The sequence below is a fragment of the Aulonocara stuartgranti genome (assembly GCF_965226115.1).
Source record: "Aulonocara stuartgranti genome assembly, chromosome: 20".
In the NCBI taxonomy this organism is placed as follows: Eukaryota; Metazoa; Chordata; class Actinopteri; order Cichliformes; family Cichlidae; genus Aulonocara; species Aulonocara stuartgranti.
Window position 1 is genome coordinate 16,783,198 of NC_138956.1, and position 22,432 is coordinate 16,805,629.

The 22,432-nt window shown below is 43.4% G+C and overlaps 1 protein-coding gene across 1 annotated transcript; it reads left to right on the forward strand.

The window, feature by feature from the left end:
• The first annotated feature begins 17,185 nt into the window (after positions 1–17,185).
• On the forward strand, positions 17,186–19,262 carry LOC309697998 (uncharacterized protein). Its single transcript, XM_082520271.1, has 4 exons — positions 17,186–17,569; positions 17,885–17,973; positions 18,089–18,261; positions 18,425–19,262. Exons 1-4 carry the CDS (start codon positions 17,514–17,516, stop codon positions 18,452–18,454), a joined length of 348 nt encoding a protein of 115 aa, XP_082376397.1. The 5' UTR covers positions 17,186–17,513; the 3' UTR covers positions 18,455–19,262.
• Positions 19,263–22,432: the final 3,170 nt, after the last annotated feature.

The window sequence follows — 22,432 nt, forward strand, 5'->3', positions numbered from 1 at the left end:
CAACAACCTGGACCTAATACAAACATCAGTGATTTGGACTGGCTACAACTAATTAGCCTAGTTAGCCTGGGCCTTCCTGGGCCTCAATCTCAGCTGCCTGGGCCTCCATTTCAGCTGCCTGGGTTTCCACCTCGGCTGCTTAGACATACACCTCAGCTGCCTGGGGCTCCACCTCAGCTGCCTGGGCCTCCATTTCAGCTGCCTGGGCCTACATTTCAGCTTCCTGGGCCTACATTTCAGCTGCCTGGGCCTCCACTTCAGCTGCCTGGGCCTCCACCTCGGCTGCCTAGACATACACCTCAGCTGCATGGGCCTCCACCTCAGCTGCCTGGGCCTCCACCTCAGCTGCCTGGGCCTACATTTCAGCTGCCTGGGCCTACATTTCAGCTGCTCGGGCCTCCACGTCAGCTGCCTGGGCCTCCATTTCAGCTGCCTGGGCCTACATTTCAGCTTCCTGGGCCTACATTTCAGCTGCCTGGGCCTACATTTCAGCTTCCTGGGCCTACATTTCAGCTACCTGGGCCTACATTTCAGCTGCCAGGGATTTCACCTCAGCTGCTCGGGCCTCCACCTCGGCTGCCTGGGCCTCCACCTCAGCTGCCTGGGCCTCCACCTCAGCTGCCTGAGCCTACATTTCAGCTTCCTGGGCCTACATTTCAGCTGCCTGGGCCTCCACTTCAGCTGCCTGGGCCTCCACCTCGGCTGCCTAGACATACACCTCAGCTGCATGGGCCTCCACCTCAGCTGCCTGGGCCTCCACCTCAGCTGCCTGGGCCTACATTTCAGCTGCCTGGGCCTACATTTCAGCTTCCTGGGCCTCCATTTCAGCTGCCTGGGCCTACATTTCAGCTTCCTGGGCCTACATTTCAGCTGCCTGGGCCTCCACTTCAGCTGCCTGGGCCTCCACCTCGGCTGCCTAGACATACACCTCAGCTGCATGGGCCTCCACCTCAGCTGCCTGGGCCTCCACCTCGGCTGCCTGGGCCTACATTTCAGCTGCATGGGCCTACATTTCAGCTGCCTGGGCCTCCACCTCAGCTGCCTGGGCCTCCACCTCAGCTTCCTGGGCCTCCACCTCAGCTGCCTGGGCCTACATTTCAGCTTCCTGGGCCTACATTTCAGCTACCTGGGCCTACATTTCAGCTGCCAGGGATTTCACCTCAGCTGCTCGGGCCTCCACCTCGGCTGCCTGGGTTTCCACCTCGGCTGCCTGGGTTTCAATCTTGGCTGCCTGGGCTTACACCTCAGCTGCCTGGGTTTCAGTCTTGGCTGCCTGGGCCTCCACCTCAGCTGCCTGGGCCTATATTTCAGCTAGCTGGGCCTCCACCTCAGCTGCCTGGGCCTCCACCTCAGCTGCCTGGGTCTCCACCTCAGCTGCCTGGGCCTCCACCTCAGCTGCCTGGGCTTACACCTCGGCTGCCTGGGTTTCAATCTTGGCTGCCTGGGCCTCCACCTCAGCTGCCTGGGCCTCCACCTCAGCTGCCTGGGCCTACACCTCAGCTGTCTGGGCCTCCACCTCGGCTTGGAATTGAGATGAAGCTCTTGAAACCTGGGATTGTGTTCTTGGAATTGAGATAAAATATATGGTATTAGAGATTGACTTCTTGGAATTGAGATGAAGCTCTTGAAACCTGGGATTGCGTTCTTGGAATTGAGATAACCTTCATGGTATTAGAGATTGACTTCTTGGAATTGAGATGAAGCTCTTGAAACCTGGGATTGTGTTCTTGGAATTAAGATAACCTTCATGGTATTAGAGATTGACTTCTTGGAATTGAGATGAAGCTCTTGAAACCTGGGATTGCGTTCTTGGAATTGAGATAACATTTATGGTATTAGAGATTGACTTCTTGGAATTGAGATGAAGCTCTTGAAACCTGGGATTGTGTTCTTGGAATTGAGATAACCTTCATGGTATTAGAGATTGACTTCTTGGAATTGAGATGAAGCTCTTGAAACATGGGATTGCGTTCTTGGAATTGAGATAACATTTATGGTATTAGAGATTGACTTCTTGGAATTGAGATGAAGCTCTTGAAACCTGGGATTGTGTTCTTGGAATTGAGATAACCTTCATGGTGTTAGAGATTGACTTCTTGGAATTGAGATGAAGCTCTTGAAACCTGGGATTGCGGTCTTGGAATTGAGATAACATTTATGGTATTAGAGATTGACTTCTTAGAACTCAGATACAGCTTTTGGTATCTGGGATTGTATTCCTGGAACTGAGAATGATTTTGGAATTAGAGATTGCTTTCTTGGAATTGAGATTAATGTCTTTGTCAAGGGTCGGCAACCTTTCTGATGATGAGTGACGTCTAAAATTTCCTTGGAAGTCAATGTGCCATATGACTGTATTAGCACTAAATTTAATAACGCTCCATATGGAGAGTTACACACTATGTAGAACAACTTTATAGATTTATATTTGTTTGCAGATGTTGGCAGCTATCAGCGAATCATTATCCACTATTTTGAAACAAAAAAAAGACACTTTATCCATAACAAGAACTAGTTGAGCTCTCAAGATGGCTGCTAGGGTGCAGACACACAGCTTGGCAGGTCCTGTGCGTTTGCCAAAAAACCCACCTAAAAAAACCATCTAAAAACCCCTGGATCTTGACATCAACTTGTCTTTTTGTTTTTATACATTTTTATCTGCTGTGGAGTTTGACATGTCCAAGAAAGCTGGATAATTATACCACTTTCCCATCCAAATGGAGTCTACATCTTTTGTTCACAAGATTCTTGGATTTTGGTCATGCTAGACCACCCCCAGGTAAACATGAACAATGAAATATACAACAACCTGGACCTAATTCAAACATCAGTGATTTGGACTGGCTACAACTAATTAGCCTAGTTAGCCTAGGCCTTCCTGGGCCTCCATCTCAGCTGCCTGGGCCTCCATTTCAGCTGCCTGGGTTTCCACCTCGGCTGCTTAGACATACACCTCAGCTGCCTGGGCCTCCACCTCAGCTGCCTGGGCCTCCATTTCAGCTGCCTGGGCCTACATTTCAGCTTCCTGGGCCTACATTTCAGCTGCCTGGGCCTCCACTTCAGCTGCCTGGGCCTCCACCTCGGCTGCCTAGACATACACCTCAGCTGCATGGGCCTCCACCTCAGCTGCCTGGGCCTCCACCTCAGCTGCCTGGGCCTACATTTCAGCTGCCTGGGCCTACATTTCAGCTGCTCGGGCCTCCACCTCAGCTGCCTGGGCCTCCATTTCAGCTGCCTGGGCCTACATTTCAGCTTCCTGGGCCTACATTTCAGCTGCCTGGGCCTACATTTCAGCTTCCTGGGCCTACATTTCAGCTACCTGGGCCTACATTTCAGCTGCCAGTGATTTCTCCTCAGCTGCTCGGGCCTCCACCTCGGCTGCCTGGGTTTCCACCTCAGCTGCCTGGGCCTCCACCTCAGCTGCCTGGGCCTCCATTTCAGCTGCCTGGGCCTACATTTCAGCTGCTCGGGCCTCCACCTCAGCTGCCTGGGCCTCCATTTCAGCTTCCTGGGCCTACATTTCAGCTGCCTGGGCCTACATTTCAGCTGCCTGGGCCTCCACTTCAGCTGCCTGGGCCTCCACCTCGGCTGCCTAGACATACACCTCAGCTGCATGGGCCTCCACCTCAGCTGCCTGGGCCTACATTTCAGCTGCCTGGGCCTACATTTCAGCTGCCTGGGCCTCCACCTCAGCTGCCTGGGCCTACATTTCAGCTTCCTGGGCCTACATTTCAGCTACCTGGGCCTACATTTCAGCTGCCAGGGATTTCACCTCAGCTGCTCGGGCCTCCACCTCGGCTGCCTGGGTTTCCACCTCGGCTGCCTGGGTTTCCACCTCAGCTGCCTGGGTTTCAATCTTGGCTGCCTGGGCCTCCACCTCAGCTGCCTGGGCCTATATTTCAGCTAGCTGGGCCTCCACCTCAGCTGCCTGGGTCTCCACCTCAGCTGCCTGGGCCTCCACCTCAGCTGCCTGGGCTTACACCTCGGCTGCCTGGGTTTCAATCTTGGCTGCCTGGGCCTCCACCTCAGCTGCCTGGGCCTCCACCTCAGCTGCCTGGGCCTACACCTCAGCTGTCTGGGCCTCCACCTCGGCTTGAAATTGAGATGAAGCTCTTGAAACCTGGGATTGTGTTCTTGGAATTGAGATAAAATATATGGTATTAGAGATTGACTTCTTGGAATTGAGATGAACCTCTTGAAACCTGGGATTGCGGTCTTGGAATTGAGATAACCTTTATGGTATTAGAGATTGACTTCTTAGAACTCAGATACAGTTTTTGGTATCTGGGATTGTATTCCTGGAACTGAGAATGATTTTGGAATTAGAGATTGCTTTCTTGGAATTGAGATTAATGTCTTTGTCAAGGGTCGGCAACCTTTCTGATGATGAGTGACGTCTAAAATTTCCTTGGACGTCAATGTGCCATATGACTGCATTAGCACTAAATTTAATAACGCTCTATATGGAGAGTTACACACTATGTAGAACAACTTTATAGAATTATATTTGTTTGCAGATGTTGGCAGCTATCAGCGAATCATTATCCACTATTTTGAAACAAAAAAAAGACACTTGATCCATAACAAGAACCAGTTGAACTCTCAAGATGGCTGCTAGGGTGCAGACACACAGCAAGGCTGCCTGGGTCTCCACCTCGGCTGCCTGGGCCTCCACCTCGGCTGTCTGGGCCTCCACCTCGGCTGCCTTGGCCCCCAACGCGGCTGCCTGGGCCTCCATCTTGGCTGCCTGGGCCCCCACCTGCTGTACCCAAACTAGAGTCTTCTCATCATTAAATGCTCATAGCATTGTCAACAAAAGGACAATAAATCCTGCTATTAAAATTTACAGAGGAACAAAGATCTGCAAGACATTTAATCAGGCTAAAGTAATCTGGGACACTAAAAATAAACCAAATGGGCTTCTATGTGGACACATTAACATTTGCAGTATGTTACCAAAGCATGAGCAACTGGAACATATTCTAAGCAATTCCAATATTTCTATTTTGGGTATCTCTGAATCTTGGCTCACAAGTTCTTCTCCTGAGTCTGCGGTTGTCTTTCCAGAGTACACAGTATTCAGAAGGGATAGAATTGGAACAAGAGGAGGAGGAATACTTCTGTATGTAAAAAAAACACCTGGATTGCTCTTTACTTAGTTCACCAATAGATTTCGAAATAGAACATATTTCTGTTAAAATCATTCTTTCCCCTGAAATGTCATTTACGTTGATCTGTTTATATCGCCCTCCTTCCGCAAAGAATATTTTTTATGAACAACTACAGATATTACTTAAATATCATGCTATAAATAATAAGTCTAATGAAATAATTGTAATGGGAGATTTTAATGTCAACTGGGACTGTGAAAAGGATAGAAAAACACTCAAAGACTTAATGGAGACTTTGAACTTTACTCAACACATTGAACAACCCACAAGAATAACAAGACACTCTAAAACTAAAATAGATCTGGTTTTCAGTAATAAGCCCGAGCGAATTATTAAATCTTATAATTTTATCACTGGTATTTCAGACCACAATTTTATATTATTTTCTAGAAAACGTATAAAATCACAGGTTAAGAATGACTTTCAAAGTTCATCTAATAGGAGATCCTTTTATGAATTCATACCAAGAAGTCAGCGACAAAATGTAGCAGAAGAATTAGCATCAGTTAACTGGGAGCCTTTATTGTGTAGTGATGATCCACAATTCTGCAGCAGTCACTTCACTGACATTGTTAAGGATGTTATATCAACATACTCCATTAGAGATCGACAAAAAATAAAGACAACATCTAATTTGCCCTGGTTAAACAAAGAGTGCAAGAATTTAATGAAAACAAGAGATCAATTACTAAAGCAGTTCCTGAAAACAGGTCTAACTCTGGATAGACAGAGATTTACTTAAATGCGGAACAAAGTAACAAGAAGTTTGAGACAGGCCAAAGAAAATTTTTTTATAAATATAATTGAAAGAGCCAAAGGTAATGGTAAAATTATCTGGCAACACCTAAATAAATTACTAGGCCGTCATTCAAACAAAAGTAAAAATACAATTGAACTTTATGTAAAAAAGCTCTATTGTTAGAGAGCCTCTATCTATAGAGATTGACAGACCACGTGACTTTCGCGCATTGCATGCCGGGAACTCGTGGAAAAACAATCCAAGTACCGCATCAAATGCAAGCATTTGCAGCACCGCAAAACATTCATTCTCCGGTTCCAATACCTTCTTGCTTTTTCTTTGTCCCCCAAAAAAGTTATGTACAAAACGAAGGAGAACAATGCCGGTCCGTACAAAGACAGACTTGATGAAAAGTCAAAGAAAAGATACGAGGAAAAAATCAAAGGAGTGAAAGGGTTAGACCCGTACGAGCACACAGAGTGGACAAAATACGTTAGCGTGCTGCCCAACTTTCACCACGCTCATATTTATAATTATGCGGTTCTTGGAGTGAGTGCATACACTCATGAAGTTTAGTAACTTCAGGTCACTGCAACAAGCCCAGGTACAGTTTACCGACGGATGGGTGCAGGACCATGAAATGCACCGTGTAGATCGAAAGACCATCGTACATATCATAAGTTTACCAGTCTCACAAATCGTATTCATAAATACACATTTGTTAACCATTTATTAATAGGACCTTTGAGCTCAACGGTAATTAATTAGTAGTGGAAATAATTTCTGGTTCGCGTTACAGAAATGTAGCAGTGACAATGATATTGTATGCTGTAATCGTACTGGGCAAATAGTGATACAAAGCAACTGTTTTATCCTGTGAATAAAAGTATATGTTTTTGTCAATGTACCATGGTAATAACAGAAGTGAAACGCAATATCGTGTCAGGACAATTCCCTATTTATGCACAATAAACAAAGGAGCATAGCGCGACAATTTCTGTTCAGCGCCAGACTTGCTTGTAACCCATATCACCAGTTATGTTAAGAAAAATGACGCATTAACTACAACAGCAGACTGACCTTTGTGGAAATGTTTGGAGCAGACTAACCTGTGAGCTGGAGTGTTCTGGGACGTTATATTTGGTCTTTGAATGGCTGCAATCCAGGCCATCCGTCGGCTCTTTGTTACTTCGGAAACATGGCTTGAACAATTTCTCTTCAACAACGTAATCCGATAACAACTGATCTCTTTACCCGTCGGCTTCCCGTGGCTGTCATGCGACTGGCTATCGCAGTTAATAATACAACAGCTTCTTGCCATTTTTTGTGTTTCTTTTTATCGCTGTGTAACTGATTTCAATTGAAAGCCTGTGTGCGCTAGTACCTCTTGCCACGAGTTCCCAGAATCCTTTGTGGTTTTACCCCTGAATGACGTCACATTTTCAAATTCTATTGCCAGTAACTTAAACACTTTCTTTATTTCATCTGTTAAGGAGATCAGTCAGAGCTTTGACTCAGTCGTATGCTCTGATAATGTGAATGATGCTGGTCAAAATTTGTTCACCATCACTCATATTTCAGACACTGAAGTTGCTAAACTAATTACAGGTTTAAAACAATCAAAAGCACTTGATGTATATGGTATTAACACAAATTTCTTAAAGGAACATATGGATTTGCTTGTACGTCCAACAACTCATGTTTTGAATATGTCATTCGAACATTCCATTGTTCCAACAGATTGGAAAATTGCTGCAGTTACACCAATTTTCAAAGCAGGTGTGAAGACTGACATGGCTAATTATTGCCCCATAAGCATACTCCCGGTCGTATCTAAAATAGCTGAGAAGTGGGTGGTTAAACTCCTCACTGCTCACCTAGAAAACATCCAACCATCCATTACATCCATTGCAGTTTGGCTTTCGGGCACATCACTCCACAGATACTGCCCTGTGTATGTTAGTGGAGAACTTGAAGAACTTGCTGGACAAGAGTCCCTGTGTTGGAGCTGTATTTTTAGATCTGAAGGCTTTCGACTCTGTAAACCATCAGATATTGTTGTCCAGATTGACTCAGTTTAATATCTCCAGTCAGGCTCTTCAGTGGTTTGCCTCATATCTCTCACACAGGAAACAGTGTGTGGTGTTGGATGGGGTTAAATCTCCATATTTAGACTGTGATACAGGGGTTCCTCAAGGATCTGTTCTTGGGCCCTTATTGTTCTCTCTTTTTATCAATAACTTACCTGAAGTCTGTACAAATATATTTGCTCAAATGTATGCAGCTGATGCAGTTATATATATGCAAGCAAATAGTGTCCAGCAGGTGGCAAAAGATCTTACAGCTGCTTTAGCATTAATGCATAGCTGGCTGGAGGACTCATGCCTAATGTTGAACGCCTCAAAAACTGTCTGTATGTATTTTTCAAAACGCCCCTTAAACTTGAAGCAGTCAAACATATTCCTGGATTGAGTAGAGCTTGAATTAGCTCCAGAATTTAAATGTCTTGGGGTCATTCTAGACCCAACATTATCCTTCAAGAGTCACATAAAGAAAGTGTCCCAGGTACTTAAATTTAATAATCGAAATTTTAATCATATACGTAATAATTTAAATATGAAATTTGCAAAAACTTATTTTTACTCAATGATCATCTCTCATATGGACTATTGTTTGACGTCCTGTTCACTTGCTTGTCCAACAACACTTAAAACTATTGAAAACATTTATAAAAGAAGTAACTACTTGACAAAAAACCGACTTCCCACCACCACTGTCATGTGTTAAAAAAACATAAATTACTGAACTTCAATAACTTAGTGAAACAGTTCATTGGGCATAAAGAAAGCTCAGACAGGACCACTCGAGCTACAATCCGAGGAGACTTGTTTATACCCCACAGACGGACAGCATTGGGCAGAACGTCCTCTCTGTCCAGGAAGGCCATCTGTGGAACAGTCTTCCTCAACCCATTAGAGAATGCTCTACACTCAATTTGTTTAAGGGAAAGGTTAAAAACTGGTTATGGACAAATCAAGTGTGTGATCATGTACGAGTTGTATAGTTTTAATGTTTTAGTTTTTATTATGAATGAATGATGAATTTTTATGAATTATTATGTCTATTTTTTATGTTTAAGGACAACAGATGGAAATTAGCCTTTGGCTATAATCTGGCATGTAATTCATGTATTTTTTATTTTTTTACATTTATGTTCATTAACATGCACTGTCCTAAATAAATAAATAAAAATAACAGCAAATGAACTGTACAACCGAAAATGTAAACGCTATTTATGGTCTCCTCAGAACAATGATAAGAAAAATAAGCTGGGCCAATATGGCATGTTTGTTAAATGGTAAAAATGATAAATGGCCTGTATTTGTATAGCGCTTTACTAGTCCCTCGGCAACCTTCTGATTACAAGGCAAACTCCCAACTCTTGAGCCACGATCACCCAACAATACAGAGATACACATGTCAATGTGATCTCTGGTCTCCCACTCAGAGACACAGGTCTCCGATTGTCCAGCATTCAGATGGCTGCCTGAGGACACTATTTGTGTGAGAGAAAATCTGCTCACACAGATATGTAGAGCCAAATACTGTCAATAAGGCCTTGGATTAACTGGCTGGACACAGAGGACATCGAAATGCAGCTGATTGAACTGAAAAGATTAACTATGTGGGGTCAAAGGTTGCAGATCTCCGAATGCAGTCTCTGCAATGTTCTGAAGACAATTAAACTTGTCAGGTAGTGATGTCCAGCAGGTGAAAATGCAAGCACAGCTATGGATTCCAGCTGCGTTCGGAAATCTGCAACCTTTGACCCCACATAGTCAAGCTTTTCAGTTCAATCAGCTGAATTTCGATGTCCTCTGTGTCCAGCCAGTTAATCCAAGACAAATCCAGCAGCTCATTAAAGTTTTCTAGTTTGATCAGAAAAGATAACATTGGTCTATACATGCTGGACTGGGACAAATAATCAGTCCGGGCATTTTGACTAGAGACCGGCCCACCAGGTATTAGGAAGAGGAAAAGCCATAAAGTCTTTGAATGAAAACAAACGCTTTTGTGACAGTGATGTACACTGTCTTGTTGGTATATGTATGATTTGTATACATTTTACGTCAGATAAAAACTTTGGTTGTAAGATTCAGATAATCATTTATTAAAAGCTAGCTGACAGCTGGTAACTGTGCAGGGGCGGGTCTAGCAAAGCTTTGCCAGGGGGTCAGGTAGGGCATTAACAGGGAAAGGAGGGCACAAAGAAATTCAGATTCAGATTCAGAAGACTCTTTATCCCCAAGGGGCAATTTAGAGACTGACTTTGCCAACCGTACATACAATACACAAACATCACATTGGGGAGACAGGTCAGGCTAGGTAGTTGGCCGGTCAGCCGCATGAGCAGCGACCTGGAACTGAACAATGGAAAATACACAACATCAGGAAAAACAAGGAGAAAAACAAACTCCCCCAAGACTGAGCTCCAACAGGGAGATCAGTTTGACAACAGAAAAAAACAACTCTGCGCATAGCACATGAAAAAACTCTTAATACACCACAGAAACACATGACAATCGGCACGGATGGGTAAAAGGTGAGAGACAGCCAGTTTAGACAGCGCATCTAGGCCTGCAGCATATGCGCTGGTCCCCTTTGATCTACCATTTGCATCGGGAGGGAATAAGCGTCGAAGGCATTTGGAAGGAGAGGGGGGATGAGTGTATATCTGCATGTGTATATGTGTGTTATCATGGTTCCGAAAAGGTGTCTTCAATGTCTTACAGTCAGACTCACCCAAGCCCAGGCTTCTCGTTGAGAAGAGGGTGTCAATTACATTCAGGGGCCAGTTAATCAAATCCATAATTCGTCTTTTATGTTTTAGAGAACAGATTGTGAGAGAGTGTTTCAGGGAAAAAGTAATAGACAAGACTAGAAAAGGACACAAGACGCTAAGCAGGAAAGATAAGGGAAGGGAGAGGTGAAAAGTGTGACTGCCTTCACCAAGAGCCATTCTTGTCCTCATAGAAAAGGATCCTGGTGTTATTTGTCTCAGAACCAGTTCATAACTTCCCTTCAACTCATTCATGTCACCTAAAAGGTAAACCTGTTTCTCCATCACCTGTTCAGCTCTGTTGATTCAGTAAGGACATCTCCTGGTTTCATGTTTCCCTCAACACCAGATAACCACACGATATCATGACCAGCAGCTTTTACAGCTGGGGCTCCAGCAACAACAACAGCTGATCAAGCTTAAACGTGCTGCTCTTGTTTAGCGTGAAATCCGCTGGTTTCCTCTTTCTGGCGCATAGTGAGCGATAAACAAGCAAGAGAGAAAAGCCGATCAGCTGATCAGTTTCATGATTGAAGTGGCAACAGGAGAGGGAGGAGAAGAGAATGAGAGAAGAAGATGCAGCTGACAGTGTAAAGATGCAGAATAACTCCAGCTTTGTGTCTTTTTTTCATTCTAGCTGAAGTACGGGAAAAACGGTGTTCTTTTTCAGCTCAATACGAAACAAGTAATATTTTCTCTGAATACGAGACGATTCACCGAAACTCCGTCATGCTAGCTAGTACGCAGTACAAGTTATTGTAACTGACTGTAAAAAGTCAGTACAACGAAAATAAACTCCACCTAAACTTGATTTATATCTGACCCAGATGGACTGCAGGTCATAACTTCTTACCTGAAGTTCAGTTCACCTGACACTGTGGTGTTTACACGGTGGCCGCCTCGGGTCTCTCTGGAAGCTCTGCCATAGACATGACCAAACAACTGAGTTATTTTTACACATCAGCCAGCATCTGGCCAATCCACCACCTTTCATTGTTTATACGGTTACAAAAAACAAACAAACAAAGCCTCCACATCGGCCCATAAAAATGAAAAATCACCACCGGCCCATCGGGCAAGTGCCCGGTATGCCCGGTGGCCAGTCCAGCTATGGTCGTGCCATCAGTAAACCCTTCACGTGCCAGCGGTGACACGTGTGCCCAGGGATGCCCTGATCTATGTTATTACAGATTGCTTTCTTGGAACTCACATACAGTTCTTGGTATTTGGGATTGTGTGCTTGGAATTAAGATAATGTTTGTAATATTAGAAATTGCTTTCTTGGAACTGAGATACAGTTATAATAATACTACTACTACCCCATGTTACTAAGATACTAACTCTACAATTCATCCATCGGGGTCTGAATGTGTATGAATGATAGACAGAGCACTTAACAGCTTAGAAGAACTGCCTGTGTGAATTTTGTTTTCAATATTTACATGATGACAGCAACTTTTAAGGGAGCAGGAACAGTTCCCAGTGGTAAGCGAAGAGTAGACGATAGCAGATATGAGAGGAAGCAAAGAGGGTAGACAGGCCTTGACCAAAACTCTAGGGATGGGATCTAGCTGACAAGTAAAAGTTTTTAACTTACAGATGAGATTTGAAATATCAGCAACAAAGGGAAGTTGGAAAGCAGAAGAACAGTGTGATGGGAGTGGAATTGCAATGGAAGAGCTACATGGAACATCAGAAACCAGGTCTTGGTGTATTTTGTGAAATTTCTCAATGAAATATAACATTGGAGAAAAACAGAAGGAAGATGAGTAAAGGTGAGCAGGTAAAAAATCTGGTAACGTGAAAGACTAGTTGAACAGGGAAAATAGTATCTTGGTTGAATCTTCATTTCAACAGATAATGGTGGAGTAATAAGCAGATTTTGTTTGATTAATACACTCCTTATAATACAAAACAGAATTATTACACATTTCCTTATGAATAGTAAGTTTTCTTATAGAGACATTCAAGCCTTTGACTTTTTGCTTTCAGAAGCCTTAGTTCAGCTATAAACCCAGGTGCTGACTGAGAGAATGATACAGATTCAGTTTTGAGTGGGGCAACAGAGTTTAGAATACTGTTGAGACTAGAGTTATAATAGGAATCCAAGTGCTCTTGGCTGAGCAGGTTATGAAAATGCAAATGACTAGAGAAAGCAAAAGAAACGTTCTCAGGATTGATTTTCTTAATATTCCGAAAAATAATTGTACGAGGGCTCTTGGTTATAGAAAAGGTAATTTTGCAATTGAAAGAAAGAAGCAAGTCATCAGAAATTAGCAGTTTATTAGCTTTGCAGTTGGAAGGAGTAAGTCCAGAGCAACAAACAAGGTCCAAGGTAGGTCAAACAGCATCCCACATTCTTGATTTTTAGTTCACACACACTTGTTGTAATGACTAACTACTCCTGACATGTTGGAGATGTTAGCTCTTTATACAGTAAAGTTAGAGTGGGATAAAAATAATATCAGGCTGATCCTGCCGCAATTTGTTCCCCCGGTTCAAATCACAAACAGCATCCCACAGTTGTTTATGTTTTTGAACCCATTTTGCACAGAGAGGCATTTTTTGAAAAATGTATTGATAGCATTGTTGAATATTATTACACAGGAAAAAAAAACAAAGACATGTAAAATAATTACACCTTGACGCCCCTGCCTTTCTAAATGGAGGGACAGTAACTGCGTGTGTATATGTAAGCATGTAAAACCTGAAGATAGTCAGATTAACAGTAACAGTATTTTGTCTCTATCTGCCATTCTGCAAATATACTAAATATTCAGGTTAAGAAACAGTCTGGATAATTCTTAGTATTGTTCATGGTTAAATGTACAGTACTCAGTACAACTTACATCCTTTGAAAGAAATAATTGAAGCATTAATTTTTGTTGTCTGCAAAACTGTAGAACCGAAAAAATGTAACAATAGAACTTCAGATCCCCAGTGTGTGAGGACAGAGAAGGATTGCTTTTATTTCAATTTCGAGAAATAAACTTTATATTTCAGTTTGTGATGATTCTGTTCTCATTATGATTACAGGAGCTGTCATCAGATTCAGACCTCAGCACCAACCAGTGACAGCAGACAGATCATCCAACATGTTCACAAGTTAACTGCAAAATTAATTAATGAAAACAGTACAAAGGTTCAAGGACCACTTGTGCTGTCAGTGAAAGCTGCAACTGTTGTGTTGTGTTGTGATAAAACACTGCAACTGACTGGCAATACACAACACAACACAAAAGCCAAGCCATCATGAGTAGTTTTTAAGTGTTTAGTTATCCATCAGTAAAACATGAAAAAAAAGGCACTGAACTGAACTGCAAGTGTGGATGTCCAGGTCGGTCAAAAAGGATATAGGGTACATCAGTGAAGTAACAGTTTTTTGTTGATCTTAAGGAAAACTCGCTACTCCAGAGAAGTGGTTGTTCTGTTTCTCAGCCAAGATGACAGCAGTTCACACACAGAAAATATATTAATATATTATCATGCTGTTTACAACTACATGAATGTGATTTATTACTATTACTGAAGATCTGCGGCTCCGAACCGTAGTAAAGGGACCTCTGGCTAATACGTCGTAGCCAAAAACTAGCTTCCCAGATAGCAAGGAGACATTGAACAGATGTTGATTTTCCATCTGAACCATCAGAATCGTCAGGATTGAAATGTCAACACAAAACCAATGTTGAAACAACATTGAAATACTGATGAAACCTGACACTGACATTGAAATAACATTGATTCACTGTTGTTCTGTCATCGTTGATTGTTGATCTATTTATAGTTGACAAGGTGACAACAATCACGCTGAAAAACCATCGATTTATGGTTGAGCGGGAAATTAAAGCTGCTACCACTTGGACTATTCCGCAGCACCCCTATCACATTGGTACATCCCTCCAGGTAACCATTGTCTTGTACAGTAGAGCGGGACATTAGATTTACTCTCAGCGGAATTGACCGGAGAAGGCATCAGTTCATGCACTGCACTGGCCTGCACCACGATTAGTATAAGGTAAGAATGAATGACTTTTGTTCTATTCGTTATTTCCACGGTTGCATTTGAATAACAGTTAAAAAAAAACAAAAACTTGTTAATGTAAAGTTTCGGATAAAATGTGGGAGCCCGAAATTGTGTCTACTTTCATCTTACAATCCGGCAACTAATAAATTCCACTGCAAACAAAGTCTATCAACAAAGAAAACATTTTCGTTTCATACTTTTCCGTTATATACCCTTACAAAGCTAGCTTTAACGCTTCGAGGGTTCCTTTGTTCTTGCCGTCGCCTCGGCGCTTGACCCAGACTTTCGCTCTGTAGTTGCTTTTTAGCATAGTACTACAAAAAATTGTAAATCTGTGATATATGATTGATAAACGTAAAGGTAACTGTATAAATGTGTTCAATGACTTTGTTACTTTTAATGATTGGAGAGCACCCGCTTCGATTCGCACTCAATTCAAACTTTACGCTGCACGCTCACCTAACTTTACGCTGCACGCTCACCTAACTTGCGTTTGCACCTTTTGTCCACACGTAAACTGCGTTTAGCATTTACGTGCGGACGAGGAAGACGGAGAAAATGCAGCGTCAAAGGTGTGCGCCTATTTTTACGCCACACTGTGCGCCAAGTTTTTGTCTCGGTGCCATGAATTCCTTTTTTTTTTTTTTTTTTTTTTTTGTGTCCCGTTTGGATCTTTAGCCATCAGAATTGTTGTCTTAAGGCCAAGAAAGATGCCAAGCGGATTTATTTTACCAAGTGGATCATCATGGCCTTGCCATATTGGTCCATTTGATTGACCTTTATTATAATTATGAATTTATTTTATTTTCAGTTGCTACAAACGGGACAGACATGACTGGGGGATAGGACAGGGAGAGAGAATGAAAGAAAGAGAGGGAGAGAAAGAAAACCAAAGGGGAGAAGAGACAGTGAAAAGGGGGAGAAGAAAGAAAGAAAAACAAACAAAAAAAACAAGACACCTGGGTCACCTGTATGGAGAAAAAAAACAGAAGAGAAAGCAAACAACAAAGAGCAACATAATAAAAAAAACGGCACCATCACAATAAACTAGCTAGCAGTAGATATCAGTAGATACTAAATAATAAACGATATTGTGCAGCACGCAAGATAGACAGCGTACAATGTGCTTTGAGGCAGCAGCCAAGAAAGCTGTAGTCCGCGTCTGTGAATACCCGTGTGTACACCTGTGTGCATACCTGTGTGGATCAGCATGCTTGCATTCCAAAGGTTTCTCCATGTAACGATCTGCTAGGGAGTGTGGGGAGCCACAGCCCCGTCCTCCAGGGTATGAAGCAGGTATGGAGGAGATCAAAACTCCAGACATCCAGAGGTCCCCAGAACACAAGAGACCAAGGAAGACCAACAGAGGGGCAGCCGCGCCACTGTCCCAGTAAGAGCTGAGGAGAGTCCCAGATGAGGGCTCACTCAGCAGCCGCGGAGCAGAAGCCAGGGGGAGTTGCAGTGACGCGCCCGTGAGCTCCGCCGGCAGCCAGCTGTGCCTGAGTGACCGAGCCCAAGTCCGAGAGGCCGGGGGCACCCCACCTCCGAAGTGGCCCGAGCGAGCCCCAGGCTCCAGGCCCCGATAAGCGGCCGTCAAGGAGTGAGCCGGTGTGTACCCGGACGCCCACCCCCAGACACAAAGAACCACCAACGCACCGACACCTGAGGGAGTCCGCCACTGGCAGGGGAAGTGGTGGGTGGAGATAGGCCTCCAAACCTTGGAGGGCCTGAGATGTCCCCAGAAAGGTGGCGTCTGATACCCAACCTGACATATAGACACAGACATACAGGCACACACAGACACAAACATCCATCCCCACCCTCATGCTCTCATATGCACTTACTCCACACTCAACCAACGTGGAGACAGACATAAAGAGACGCTGTACACACGATCACACTCCCCAAGCATACTCTACGAACCGGGTCTAGGTACCCTTGCCCCTGGAGGGGGGAACTGCACCCAGACCCAGGTGGTGTTACCCTTTTCCCTGCGGTGGGGAGAGGCAGACCGCCCCAACTCCACAGCAGCAGGGAGGCCCCACACTCCAGACCGCAGTTGGACGGCCAACTCCTCCTAGCCCCCCCGCTCCAGCAGGCCGCAGAGAACGAGGGTGAGAGAAGACTCCAAACCATGGTGCCATGAATTCCTACAATGGCAGACTTAGACAAAATACTGTTAATTTTATTATCTTCAGTGTTTAAATGCTTACATATACGGGTTTGCTTGTAATTGTTGCCTATATACATTTTAAGCTATTATTTATTATTTAGTTCAATCAATAGATCAAGTTTTGTAGTGACTATGAAATATATTGTAATTATCTGTTTCCTGTTTATCCTAGACAGGGCAAAAAAGGACTCCAAATTTAAAAAAAAAGATAAAAATGAAAGACTGGTGCATTGTGCAGTTCAGCACTGGTGGTACAGAAATAGTCCCTAGATCATGGATAAATGGGGAGAAATTGTCATGGCCTCCATATCCTCCGTGAGACACATTCAGGATCCACGACGCAGTAAAGAGGAGAGTTCATCCTGGTGCAACATGGCTCACCTATGCACCAGTCTGACTTCTAATAGGCCATGGTGGGTATCATCTGGATTGGTATTGTATAAATGTAACAATAACAAGTTTTTCGTGTCCTAATTTATGTCTGGCCATACATTGTGTTTGTACTTCCAGACACATTTCACGAAGCAGAACGCAGTCTTCAGAAATATCTAAGTGAACACTGTGATATGTCTGACCTTCAGTCCGAAGCTGAAACTCAGACCAGTCATGAAAGAAAGCACAAGTAAAACTTTTTTTATTTCACAAACATATCTTTGATTGCTAAGAATTTATGATCTTGTCTTTTATACATATCTGTGGTGCTTGCATACTGCAATATCACCACATAATATAGTCCAAAAAGTGGAAGCTTGTAAACTTTTTATAAATGCAAAGCCGTATACACTTGTGCACTTCAAAAATTTCTTGTATACTGTACCTTCTTGCACATCTCCGTTTCCTGTGTGTGTTGTTATAAATCAAACTGTAACTTTAGGAAAAAATATTCCAAAAGCACATTTGTAATTACTTATGACCCTTTTCAACTTTTTTTCTTTAGACCAAATCCCCTGTACACATATAGTGACTCAAAGGATGAGCAGCCCACAAAAAAATGGTTTCCCCAGGCCCCTCGAGTGAAAATACCAGGTAATAAAATACTGTCTAGTGTCTTTGTACATATCTGTGTGTGAGACACAAGGAAACTTTTGACAAGTTGTCTGTATTCTTAAATACTTTAAAAAAAATTATCTTTTTCTGTCAGACCTGACGAGAGCTGTTAACGAACTCTGTGAGGAGGTCAGAGCCATCCGCAATACCGGCTGCAATGAATCGGTAGATGCTGGGGTACTGCCTCTGGATTTGCCCTTGCACAACATTGAGGAGCTAAACAATGCAGAGCCAGCTCTTCAATCACAAGAGGCAAATAAGGCAATGGTAAGTATATAAAGGTTATGTACACTTTGTAACTATAAAGTGTAATAGCTGTCAGATGTGATTTAAATACATAACAACGGCCTGTTGATTAAACACACAAGCACTTGCATACACATTTAAGACATGAGACACGCTAATTCCATCTCTTAAAATGTGTCTATAGGTGAGACGCTTTGCCTTGATTGGAGCCTGACGCAGCAGTTAGGGGCAAACTCTATGTCCGAGTTTGTCTTTGCACAAGCAGTGCAGAAATGGCTCCGATACGCCCCAGATCGTTTGGCTGGTGCAGGACGCACATCATGCAAAAAATTACAAACTTCTGTGAATCATATAAACGTAAATAGGAAACTGTCTTTTAATAAAGTATTTAGCAAACGAAACATGCCTATTGACCTTTTTTTGTTTATTTTTTTTCTCTGTTACATCACATGCAATGCTTTCTTATTTTAGGATATTAATATTGACATGATACATTGTGAGACATTTGGGTTTTTTTTATAAAGGGTGTCCAATTTAAGGAATAAGTACAATTATGTGTTTAGGTGGTTGAAGTATTGATGGAAACATGCAGTAGTTTAGTATTGGTTAAAATACCTATAAAGAAAGGTAGATTTCCAGTCATGATTTAACTGTTGTTTTAATAAAAAGCAACTGTGCGAAAGAGGTGGAAAATCAACACCATAGCTTTACTTTGTTGTCTGGGTCAACTTTGCTAGCAAGAGACAGAGAGAGGCATTGAAAGGCTGCTCCAACAGAACTTATTGTTTCGGAGGAAAATACAAACACGGTGTACAGTCGAGTCTTAATGGCTTACTTACAACTGGGCTCGTCAGGCTCTCTTCTTGGCTGCAGTGGTTATTATTATATTTACATGCTTCCAGCTCCCGTTTCTGCTCAATGACAGCTTGTACTTTTCCACTCTCCTTTTTCTCCCTCCTCGCGCTCACAGACACATAACGGGTATGGCAGTCCATTCTCCCTGCAGCAAGGACTACACTGCCCATGAGGCTACATTCTTTAGAGCTAAGTCTGTAACACTCTCCCTTTTAGCTTAGCACAACAACAACAAAAAGGCGCTCTCTCACCCTGGAAACACACAGTCGCAAAGAGAGAGTGCGTCACCATGTAACCATGGCAACCGTAACGCTGCCGCCTGGAACAACAGAGCATAGCTGTCAAACAAAACCCAAACAATACTGACCCGCAACAATACAGTTACTCATATTTTGTATTTTAAATATGTAACGGCGGTACATGTACTCTGTTACTCCCCAACACTGTCTGTATGAATGACAAAGGGTTCAAACAACTTGACAAGGTTCTCCATCTTGGTCCAATCACTTGTGAGAAGTGTATCCATCCCCAGCTTCTCAAGTAGTTGGTTTAGTTCAGCTCTGGTTTGGTACTGTTCCAACAAGTGGTACAATCCCAGATCAGACTTTTGTCACACCTTTTAAACACTTCTTCATTTGTCACTGATGATTTTCTAACAACATGTACCAGATTTCTTGCTTTCGTTATGACTGAATCAGCAGTTGGGTGTTTCATGGCATCTTTCATTGTGAGATGGAGAGTGTGTGCTAGGCGCGGCATTCTGTGGAACTTGCTGCTTTCCCCATATTCTTGCAGCTCAATGTCTAAAAAACCCCCAAAAAACAGACAATTATAAAACGTGTAAACATTATAGACATAGAAGCAATAATCTAAAAATCTTGTTATATTTCCACTTGAGGTATGTATTTGATTTGATAAAAACAATTTCTCAATCTACGGACATTAGCTCTGTGCTGCAGGTCTCTTCTGCAAGCAGACCTGTTTTAATTAATTTTATTTCTTAATAGTGTGAGTCACATAGCTATGAGTGAAACGTAATCAATATTTAATACTGGACAAAAGATTAGTCAAGATTAGTCGGTTACGTTGAAACCAAGCACACCATTGTTTTTCTTGTGACCAAATTGTGCTCTGCCTAGATTGATTACAAGAAGGCCTATGACTCAATCAACAGCTGGATACTGGAATGCCTAGAATTGTACAAGATCAACAGGACCCTAAGAGCCTTCATCAGGAACTCAATGGGGATGTGGCGTACAACACTAGAGGCCAACTTCAAGCTCACAGCACAAGTCACCATTAAGTGCGGGATCTACCAATGAGATCCTCTATCCCCTCTGCTGTTCTGCATAGGCCTGAACCCCCTCAGTGAGATCATTAACAAGACTGGCTACGGATGCTGACTACGGAACAGAACAGTTGTCAGCCACCTCCTGTACATGGATGACATCAAGCTGTATGCCAAGAGTGGTGGAGGTCAGACAAAAACTGGTTCACCCGAAAGACAAAACGCCAAAACACAGACTTAACAATGTGGTGTATGCTGTACAGTGCAGCGAGGAATGCCCAGACCTCTACATCGGAGAGACCAAACAGCCACTTCACAAGTGCATGGCACAACACAGAAGAGCCACCTCCACAGGACAAGACTCAGCAGTCCATCTGCATCTTAAGGATAAAGGACACTCTTTCGAGGATGCCAATGTTCACATTTTGGACAGAGAGGACAGATGGTTTGAAAGAGGAGTGAAAGAAGCCATCTATGTCCACTGTGAGCGACCATCTTTGAACAGAGGCGGGGGTTTACGACACCAACTCTCTGCCATCTATAATCCAGTTTTGAGATCCCTTCCCAGACGCCTTAACGCCCACTCACATCCTGGGTCATCTGATCTCAGGAATTCGCATGATAAGGTGGGGCCAGGTTTCACAATGAACTCACCCGAAACTCTGGCTGATTGGGACCCACACCCAGTTTCACACCTTGGCTCAGGCGATTAGAGGATCATCAGGGGGTCCTTTTGTCCCTCTGTGGGGGGTCACTCCCACTGGGTTTATATCTGGGACTCTCCACCATTTGACCTTAGAACTGAAGAAGCTTCTCGGATGAGAGGTGAAACGTCTTCAAGCAACTTAAAGAAGTCCAGACGCTTTTCTTTGCAAGCTCCTTTGTCAAAATGGGAGATATCCTCAAGGGTGGTGGAGAATGACCAAGCTAAGATCCTTTGGGACTTCCAGATACAGACGGACAAAATGGTGGTGGCTAACCAACCAGACATAGTGGTGGTAGACAAACGAAGCAGATGGCCGTAGTGATACACGTAGCAGTTCCAAATGACAGCAACATCAGGAAGAAGGAACATGAGAAGCTGGAGAAATACCAAGGGCTCAGAGAAGAGCTCGAGAAGATGTGGAGGGTGAAGGTGACAGTGGTCCCAGTGGTAATCGGAACACTAGGTGCGGTGACTCCCAAGCTAGGCGAGTGGCTCCAGCAGATCCCAGGAACAACAGCGGACATCTCTGTCCAGAAGAGCGCAGTCCTGGGAACAGCTAAGATACTGTGCATGACCCTCAAGCTCCCAGGTCTGTGGAACACTCACCAAGTGTTCCACATTCCTCACACTCAATGTCTGACTCCTCCGACTCAGACTATATCCACAGTTTTGTCTTGGCCCTTTCCAGCAGCTCTTTGCTCATCCTGAGAACCGTTGGTATCAATCAGTTTACATGCGATTCTGAAGAAGCCGTACAGCCTTGACGATGTTGGCCCCATTATTGATTACAACGAGCAGCACCTTCTCTTTCCCTACAGCCCACTCTTCTAATGTCTGATCAGTGCAGCGGGCGATGGCTTCCCTGGTATGTGGGTGCTCCATTCGTTGCACGTTAAGCAAAGCATCATGGACCTGGCCCAGGTGGGTGGTAAAAACAAGTGGAAACACCCATGAAAGATCCTGTTAATCCCCTTTTGCTCCAGCCATCTACACACAGAGTTAGCTTCCTCGCTTCTTTTATTAGTTCTTTCAGTTTCTGCTTTGCTATATCCATCTCGGCCCCAATCAGACTATTAGCTCACACAGTTGTGTAGATATCCCAATCTCAATAAACATATTCACCAACGCTTCCTCTCGCTTGTGATGTTGCTGCGAATAGAATAGAATAGAATAGAATAGAATAGAATAGAATAGAATTCAACTTTATTGTCATTGCACATGCACAGGTACAGGGCAACGAAATGCAGTTTGCATCCATCCAGAAGTGCTTTAGTGATATAGATATATTACAATATATATTAGCAATAATATAGATATGTGAGTATATTACAGAAATGGGTCTA